The sequence below is a fragment of the Paramormyrops kingsleyae genome, chromosome 23 (assembly GCF_048594095.1).
Source record: "Paramormyrops kingsleyae isolate MSU_618 chromosome 23, PKINGS_0.4, whole genome shotgun sequence".
In the NCBI taxonomy this organism is placed as follows: Eukaryota; Metazoa; Chordata; class Actinopteri; order Osteoglossiformes; family Mormyridae; genus Paramormyrops; species Paramormyrops kingsleyae.
In genome coordinates this window covers 10,931,724-10,941,142 of record NC_132819.1, presented here as the reverse complement: position 1 = coordinate 10,941,142, position 9,419 = coordinate 10,931,724, and the positions used below count along the sequence as shown (strand labels likewise).

The 9,419-nt window shown below is 42.3% G+C and overlaps 1 protein-coding gene across 4 annotated transcripts; it reads left to right on the top strand.

Annotated features, from left to right (window-relative positions):
- Window positions 1-1,388: 1,388 nt before the first annotated feature.
- Window positions 1,389-9,169, top strand: LOC111839652 (keratinocyte differentiation factor 1-like). 4 transcript variants are annotated; one of them, XM_023803741.2, is made up of 4 exons: window positions 1,389-1,932; window positions 3,009-3,994; window positions 5,866-5,943; window positions 6,692-9,169. In XM_023803741.2, the coding sequence occupies exons 2-4, from the start codon at window positions 3,022-3,024 to the stop codon at window positions 6,790-6,792; spliced, it is 1,152 nt and encodes a 383-aa protein (XP_023659509.2). In that variant the 5' UTR covers window positions 1,389-1,932; window positions 3,009-3,021; the 3' UTR covers window positions 6,793-9,169. The 4 variants fall into 4 exon arrangements, with proteins under 4 accessions (XP_023659509.2, XP_072561916.1, XP_023659508.2 ...); XM_072705815.1 differs by having other exon boundaries at window positions 2,965-3,994; XM_023803740.2 differs by having other exon boundaries at window positions 1,390-1,932; window positions 3,003-3,994.
- The last annotated feature ends 250 nt before the right edge of the window (window positions 9,170-9,419 follow it).

Sequence of the window (9,419 nt, the reverse complement as noted above, 5' to 3'; positions counted from 1 at the left end):
CGACTTTTAAGAAATTCGAGTTCCAATGAGTTCGAGAAATGAGGTACCACTGTAAATTAACTTAAATCGACGCCCAAATCGTCTACTTAATAGTGGCGAGCTGCCACTATTTTTTTTATCGAGGCTTAAATTGAGGTCCTGTTGGCCTTTCCAGTGCTGTTACTACAGGGGATGTCACGATGCCAGAAATTTAGTAGTCGATACCAATACCAGTGAAATTCCACGATTCTCAATGCCCAATAAAATATCAAAATAAACAAAACAATTAATCCCAATCAAACCCACATACATCCCTTTATTCAAAACATTTTAACATTACAAGAAACAACAGTGGCTTGTACTCAAAAAGGGCTACAAACAATTTTTATGGCACAGCATTATAATTGCAGTAGTCACATAATACGAAAAATGTGGAAATAACAGATATTAATAGTCAATTAATAAATTAATAAATAATTTCATTTTATTTATTATATAACACACAAGGACAGCGTGGCACAAGCGCGGGGAATTACTTTCTAAGTGTAGGATATTAAGTCAGAAATGAAAAGCAGAAGAAAAAAGATCAAAAGACGGGCTGCGGGAAAATCAAAGGCGACAAAGCGATCGTATCGCCAACCGTAAAGGGCTTAAAACAAACGTAATGTAGGTCAGTAACTTTGGAAAAAACACTTTACAGTAAAAGCATTTTTTATCCGTAATAGTAGCACATTTAGAATCGGTTTGCGATCTGTTAATATTTCTTGATAGTCAGGATTTAAACCAAGTTGTTCAAGAGTAATAAACATTGTAATTTGATTTTTTTTTTATTGTCTATTGAAGGATTAATATTTAATTTTAAAACTTTTTTATAATTCCTCTTCTTGTTGCACAGTTAGTTATTGATTAATGAAACGCTTTGTGATGTGTTTCCGTGACACCTGTGGTCCTCCATACTCTGGATCTGCGCCATTCATGATTTGGGCTGTGATGTAAGTACCGTGTTATAATACAATACATGCAATTAAAAAATTAACCGTTAATTATTTGCGAAAATAACTCCACCATCTCTATGTAGGCCTACTGTTAACTGCACAGAGCCATTGGGACGAAAATCTTCATGATACTAAATACATAATTGTAAAACGTGAAATCTCTTTAGTGGGCCTAGTGGTTGCAAAACATCTGTTATGTTAGGCCTATATGAACAAATGATGTGATTTATGTAGAAGTACAGTATTAATTATTATGAACCAGAGAAATAGAAAACACTCCTGACAACTGAGCCTGCAACTGGAAGAAATTATAGTCTTTTAAATCAGCTTCAATTGGTTACTTAACTGGTTTCAACTGAGTTAACATCGTCAAGGACTTAATTTCCCACCATTTCATTGACAAGTTCTACTACTGGCCACCTGTCACTTCATGCCATGCAGACGAATTACTGCGGTGGAACAAGGTCTTGAATAAATATAGTTTATAGCCAAAGATACATCATTCTATAGTGTTCTACATACATATTCTTTAGTGTTCTCTGACTACAAAATCGCTTCTTTATGGTAGCGCTAGTGGTTCCGCATCCCTGCTGAGCAAGTATGATTCCCGAGAAGAGGCTGGTGAAGCGGCCAGTAAACAGCAGTGCGACGTCAGAGCAGCTGTGGGCGGGGGTGGTACCTGTACCTGTAGCCGCAGGTAACGCGTAGGGCTGCGGGTAAGTCGACGGCCGTATCGGGGAGAAGGGGCTCTCTTCGTGCCCACTTGGCCTCCGCTTGGAAGGAGAGCTGAAGCCCTGGCGGGACGCGGGCGAAGGTGAAGCAGGAACGCTGCCTGAAAGAGACCGCAGAAAGGCGGCCGAAGGAGTAATAGCAGTGGGAATAGGACCTTAACTTCCGGCAGGGAAAGGGAGAGAAATCCGCCACGACCTGAAGTCCTACGTCCTGTGCGGTCAGTTCGGTATGTGTATGATACGAAAAAAATTCTGTATTATGATTTTTCATTAAATGTAGGAGCATTCTGTCAGACTTCGAAGAACAGCATGCCGAAGACAGTAGACGCGAGAGACGCAACAGAAAGTAAAAGCGCCAAATTCACCGGAGTGTATTTAAAAAGTCTTAATTTCGCTCTTAATGAGAAATTTTGTTAAAAATGCTTTTCTCGCAGTACGAGTCACTCGTAAAATAAAGCAGCTTCGCTTCTGGTTTCGATACCAGCAGATCGACGCACATAACTTGCTTGGTCCCTATTGACGCGATTATTCAGACGCGAGTGTCCTACAGGCCAGCCGGTCGCCTGCTTTTGAGGAATGATGGACAGTAAATGAAGGCTTTTGTGTGTTTTCTTCATTACTGTATTAGCACAGCTCGGGAGAATATGCCGCTTCATGGCGTCGCTTTGACTTTCCGGTAGTCAGGTTAATGTCTGCGGCCGCTGTTCGTGTTTTTGTGTCACGCAGGTACAGGTAGGCTACTGTTCCCCAAGTGGTGTAAATGGTGAGCGTCCTTTATTATGTAATTTATACATCATGCTGTCTTGCGTATTATCGTCTATCTTGCAGAAAGAAAGTGTAGCTAATAGTGTTTTTTTTTTGTTTTACAGTACATATATTACGTATATAAATCAGACTATAACCAAGTAACACTTGGTTAAATATTAAAGATTAAATATTAATGATGTTTATCTGATTTGGTAACGCTCTCTTTGATACCTGCATATCTCTGAGGAAAACTTTATGTAAGGATGGTTTTTTTACTGCATAATTACATATGCAGCAGACATGCATTCTGTTTTTAATCTGTCCAAGAGTGTTTTCAGCATGCTACAATTATACAGATACAAGAAGTTTAGAGAATGTACCTTGTCACACCTGTTTTCAGAGCTAAATTAATATGAATACAGATCAAATATAACAGATGTGATGCCTTTCATGACGGTGCATCTCCTTCATCCCCATCCTTCTCTCTTCTCTTCCTTTTCTCGTCTTTGCAGCCTGCTTCCTAACCTTATCCTTTCTTATCTTTCTTCAGACCCAGGACTCGCTAAGTCATGCCTGGATCCAGCAGAGGAGGTCCCCAGGAACTCCACCCACTCAAACTACCCCATGGCTGTGATGAGGCAGGCCAGCGGCAGGGGACACAAAACAATAGTCCCAAGCAGTATTGGGACCGCAGATTGGGTCAGAACCAATTCCAAGAGCGCAGTGTGGATCCGGGGGATCATGAGACTGGAGCGTTTTTAGCTGTGAAGTCCCTCCCCAGGAATGCTAATGGTCACAGCCCTGAAAGCATTGACTTCATTCCGGGCTCCGTGGAGTCACTGCCGGGCTGGGAGGTGTGCCTGCCTTGCGCTGGACCAGGCCGGCCAAGGTGTTGGACTGTGTTGTGCTGCTTGTTGACCTGTGGCCTGTCCAGAGTTTGTGGGCGCTGTGCCCGTGCACCGTGCCTGCCTCCCAAGGGCAGTGCCAACGAGCCCAAGAAGGGCCATCTGGAGTCGGGTCTGCCGGTCCTGCAGGAGCCCAAGGCAGTGATAAACAGCAGCTTCCGTTATCCTGACGTCCGTCTGGGTGGAAAGAAGGTGGAGATCCAGCCGCGTGGCTCCAGCCCCCCACAGAGGCAGTCCTCAAACCCGGCACGGGGTGAGCATCCTTCTCTAAGCCGGCTCAGCGCCTACTCACCGGACAGTCCCTCTGACGGTGGGAGCGATGACGGCATGGACATTGACTCACTAATTTCCAAGAAGCTGTTGGAGCTGTACACTCAGCACCAGATCGAGCAGCTGGCACACTGCACTTCCGACTCGGTCTTCCTCAGTCGCACCAGCCAGATCAGCCAGCTCATCAGCGACATCCAGCAGGAGCACGACCTGGAGGAGCAGGATGCTGAGTGCCGGATTGTCCATGGCATCATCCGGCTAAGCACGCGGAAGGGGCCCAAGAACAGCCATCGGGGGGGGAGGCAAAGTGAGACCTTGCCTGACAGCGGCAATGATACCATGGTGGAGACCATCCACAGCTTTGACAGTAAGCCTCCAAACGTTTTACCGTTGCTCTTAAAATTGTTTGTTTTTCTTTTTTTTTTTAATAAAATGTTCCTTACAAGTCGGTGTAAACAAGTTCTGGCAGAACTTAGCACATAGACCTTGTCTGCTATACTCTGTTTTGGGCAGTTTTTCTTCTGCTCATTTAATGCATAAGATTTTACTGGTGTATTGAAGATAATTCGACTTCAACTTCTGGATAAATACTGATGATTCTCTTACATTCCCAGAACTGGTTCCATTGAAGCTTTTTTCATTGGTCTTTTCCAGAGGGTGAAGCCACCCAAAGTCTGATTTTAAATTTAACACAGAGAACAAAGTGATGTATAAGCATGCTGAAACAGTCAGGTCTAAACTAGTATAGTTAAGATTTGTTGAATTTTTATTTTTATAAAAGTGTGTGCTGAGGATGTGTTTTTTTACTATAGAGAATCCAAATCAAGGAGTATGGTTCTTGGATATTCAGACAAGTCAGATGTCTACATTTTGAAGTACAAAGTGATGTCATTGAGGTTTCTTATGGTCTTTTGGAAGGCAGGGTAGAGTGGAACAATTAAGACAGTCAAAAACAATCAGCCAGTGTTCCTGGTGAATGATACAGAACTGATGGTGGATGCCAACAATTCAGCTAGGAGGTAGCAGTCTAAGCAAGAGATGAGCATTGTCTAGATCAGCAAATGGGACTGCAGGGTCTCCAGATCCATTTATACAGCATCTGAGGGAACCTGAAAGATCAAGCATAACCCTGAGGTTGTCTCTTTATTTTTCAGTTAGCTAGGGGCATTTGGAAGATATCAGTTGATTGTCAAATTTTGTGACCATGTCCAGGAGAACAAAGCTGGAGCCTCACAGGAGAGTGTCCTGTCTTTAATCCTCATAGATTGGGCTGTTGTGATATAATCGTGATCATATGGTGCATGCGACGTAATCACCAGGGCTTTATATGATGACCGTAAGCATTAGTCCGGATGCCAGCCTTTCAGTACTATACAGACGTTTACTAAGAATCACAATTTGGTAAGCAGATTAGTAGTACACCTAAAATTTTAATAAGAGGTGTATTGTGACGCCCAAAAGTTAATAATCTGTATAAATTTGTTGTCTCGTTATGTTTATTAAATTCAGTTAACAGAGCACAGAAAGCATTACTGTTTTGGTAAATCACGGAAGTGATATATGAACACAAGTGGTGGCGAAGAAAGGGACAGCTCAACTGCCACAACATCTTTTGAAAGAGGAGATATTGACTAAAAACAAGTTTAAAAAGACATTGGTGGTATAGCAGTACTCTGCAGTATAAGTCCGACATGTTTAATAAACATGAGAATACCCTGAATTTATACAGACACTTAGCTTTTGTGCGTCACAATATGCTTTTCCAGAATATTTTAGGTGTACTACTGATCTGCTTACCAAATTGTGGGCTTTAGTAAACGTCTCTATAGTACTGAAAGGCTGGCTTCCAAATAAATGTTTACACCCATCATACAAAGCCTTGGTTATTATTGAGCATGTGGCAGATGATCGTGATTACATCACAACATGGATCTCTCACACTCTATATGCATTTTTCAGAGTACATCATGGGAACAAAACCCTAATAACATTGCAGTAAATTTGTGTTGGTTATTGCCAATGCTAGTGAGGTACAAATGTACAAAATGTACAAAAGTAGCTACATTATACACAATGAAGTAACATCAGTACAATTCACTAAATGTCAACAAGGAGAATGTAATGTTGCAGGAACATTTGTTGCCCCCTCCCCCCTTCTATTTTAAGAAAAACAATTTTGTGGCCTTTAATTCTTCCATCAGTTCTCAGACCTTACGCTCTCTTCTGCATCTTTTTTAGCTGATCATGATGTCAGAATTTCAGAGCAGACACCATCAGACAGACTGGCCAGAGACATGAGGATGAGTGGCCGTAAAGGTGAGCTTCACCAATTGCTGCTGTGGACATGTTACTCTCCACATACAAGCTGCGCCTTTAGCTAACAGACAACTGATAGTCAAAGGTGTTTGTTGTCCAGGTTATTAACTTAAAGGGTGTTGGACCATGAGGGGGTAGTTCCAGCCTTTGTATTCTGGGGTGTCCCACTGATTAACTGCAAATTTGCCAAAAAATATTACTGGAATATGTGATGATATTTCTCTTGTTAAACCTAATTATTGTCAGATGAAGCACATCTGAGTTTGAAAATAAGCAGCTCAATCAAGGGTAATTGGGATTGAGGCAGAAATGAAAACTAGCAGGATTTCATCTAACATAGCGTGGAATTGCTTACTTCAGACACGTTAGACACTGATGCTCTGTGAGCTTGGACAATCTCCAAGAGGTGCTAGGCTAACAGACTGTTTAGCAAGCCAATGGCCAATATCCCTGACCTTCAGGTGGTTGTTAGCAATAGTACTTAAAAGCTGCACAACATGATCTTCTAACTAGAATTAATGTGTTGGGCAGGTTTCTGGGAATGCTAACATTTATCCAGACATTGCTGATGTCCTCAAAGAGCAAAAAATTTAAATCCTCTGGCTTCACAATATGAAGGATACCTTTTGTCATGTTATCAGGCAAATATCTCTTTTTCCTTTCTGCCAGAGGTTGACTGTGGATGGAAGTGGTACAGTGGGGTTTTCGTATGGCCAGTTAGACCATAACCCTTTCTCTTTTTCTCCAGCCCAGTCTTCCACTTCACACGCTTCCTACTCCCCCAGTCACCATGACTCAGTGGTGACATCTTCGGGGACCCCCCTGCTGCAGCCTTTCACATCCAAGTGAGATGCTGGTGTCCCCCAGGGTCCGTGTCTATCAGTAATGGGAGCCACAAAACCCGCCCTCTGAATCCCAGTCCTCGGAGAAGCTCCACCCCTCTGCCCAGTATGAACTAGTGACTTCTCTCCTCCCCACTCTGGCATGCCCCACCTCCAGCCAAGGTCAAAGTTCAGAAACACATCTAGGCTCATCCCAAGAGGTGTAGCAGATGGTCCTTATCCTGACTAATGATGGACTTCTGCTCATAACATAGTTTATCCCTGTAATAGAATAACATGAACATGCCATTTGTGGACCTATTTATGGAAGGAATTAAATATTTTCTTCAATATCTGCAACAGAAAGTGACATTAAGAGACGAATGAAGTATTTGGTTTTGCAGATCCATAGCTGGGTCATTTTGGTCATGAATTGTTTTCAGCAGAAGTGATTTTTTCCACAGTGCATCACCAGCTTTCCCAAAAACACTACAGACACCGAGATAAATGCCACTTCAGGACAAATCAAGTACAGTCACCTGTCCACATTCCTGCTTTTGGTTATTCGTGAGTTGGCCATGAACAATTAAATGGGAATATTTTTGGACAACAGGTAAGCCAAAAATAGGGCTGGGCGATTTTGGTGCCACATTTTTTCAGGATCATTTTTTCATGTTATAATTCAAGTCATTATGTCTTTACTTCAGTGTTCAGTTTTCGCTTAAAATTCCCTTAGAATTGCCCTTAAACAGATTGGGAACATGAAATAGGTGACCAACTGAAAGGACTGCAAATTTAAATCTAATTTTAATAAATAATTTGTGCAAAAGTAAACTTCTTGTCATAGGGTATAACACTAGAAAACGCCAACAGCATTATCACAGTATTCTAAAATTCGAAAGTTGACAGCAGTAAAATGTGACAGCTGATTTTCAGTTTTTCTGAACCTGATGACTAAATTATTTTACTAAATATTATGGAGCATGTGACAGGTATAATGATAAACAGACTCACAACAGACTCATACTTTGATGGAGTTTGTGTAAAAATAATGCATTACATCTGTCAGCAAGAAAACCAGTGTTTAGGCTATATAATGATGATCACGATATTCAAAATAACTACAGTATATGAATGGTCATAATCATGATATATTATCGATATGTCGTCCAGCCCTAGCCAAAAATATATAAACAATACTGAAAAAGATTTGGATCACATAAAATCATATAATATATTAATGGTAGTGTTATTTAATATTTGTTACTTTAAGTGCATATTATGTCTTTAATATTAAAATTATTTTTGAAAAAAGAGAACTGTGAGATCTCTGCATCTAGGCTTGGGTACACTGCGCATCGTTGTTACAGCAGGCAGCCTCAACTGTGAGATCTCTGCATCTAGGCTTGGGTACACTGCGCATCGTTGTTACAGCAGGCAGCCTCAACTGTGAGATCTCTGCATCTAGGCTTGGGTACACTGCGCATCGTTGTTACAGCAGGCAGCCTCAACTGTGAGATCTCTGCATCTAGGCTTGGGTACACTGCGCATCGTTGTTACAGCAGGCAGCCTCAACTGTGAGATCTCTGCATCTAGGCTTGGGTACACTGCGCATCGTTGTTACAGCAGGCAGCCTCAACTGTGAGATCTCTGCATCTAGGCTTGGGTACACTGCGCATCGTTGTTACAGCAGGCAGCCTCAACTGTGAGATCTCTGCATCTAGGCTTGGGTACACTGCGCATCGTTGTTACAGCAGGCAGCCTCAACTGTGAGATCTCTGCATCTAGGCTTGGGTACACTGCGCATCGTTGTTACAGCAGGCAGCCTCAACTGTGAGATCTCTGCATCTAGGCTTGGGTACACTGCGCATCGTTGTTACAGCAGGCAGCCTCCCTCACGTGTTCGCTGACTCTGTGACTCTGCAATCTCACGTTTCTCATGGTAAATTTTAAGCTTTTTAGTGCCGTTTTCATTTTTAATAATGGACCCAAGTGGGGATCTTCTGCCCCTAGACCTCACGAAAGGGCGATTGGTACTTGGTGGTCAAGCAATGTGGGAAGTTTGTTCCTGGTGGCTCAACCTGAATTTCTTTCCTACTCTGTGTGTGTGTGTATGTGTGTGTATATAAAGCATATGCAGCATATACTGTAAATTTAAGTTGCTTTCCATAAATTATGTGTTATAAAAGTAATACTCTTGCATACAAAAACAGACACATATGTAAGCTGTCAGAAACCACCTGCTTTTAGTTCTCTGGGTGATTCTGCTTGGCTTGGGAAATGCTGAAGTAAGACTCGGAGACACAGAAGGATGAGCTAAAGCCTGTTTGGTGTTTTACGATAAGAGATGGAAATTTGCCAAAATATTGTCCTGCCTTCTGCCCTAGTAAATGTGAAATCTGAAAGATGGACTCATGTCATTCCTCGTACTGATGAAACTTGAGGTCCTTGCCTCAGTGGTGCCACCTACCTGATCGCATAGCGTCGAGGCAATTAGCTCATATTGGCAATTAGCTCAGCATGAGGTCACTGGAGCTCTGCTATGCTTGGCTGGTGCTGGATGAGCAGGACCCAGGGCCACGGCTGCATGGTCCAGGCAGACACACTCTCCCATAGGAGGTGCATCCTTGGCTTGTGTAAAGTCAGGACCTCATG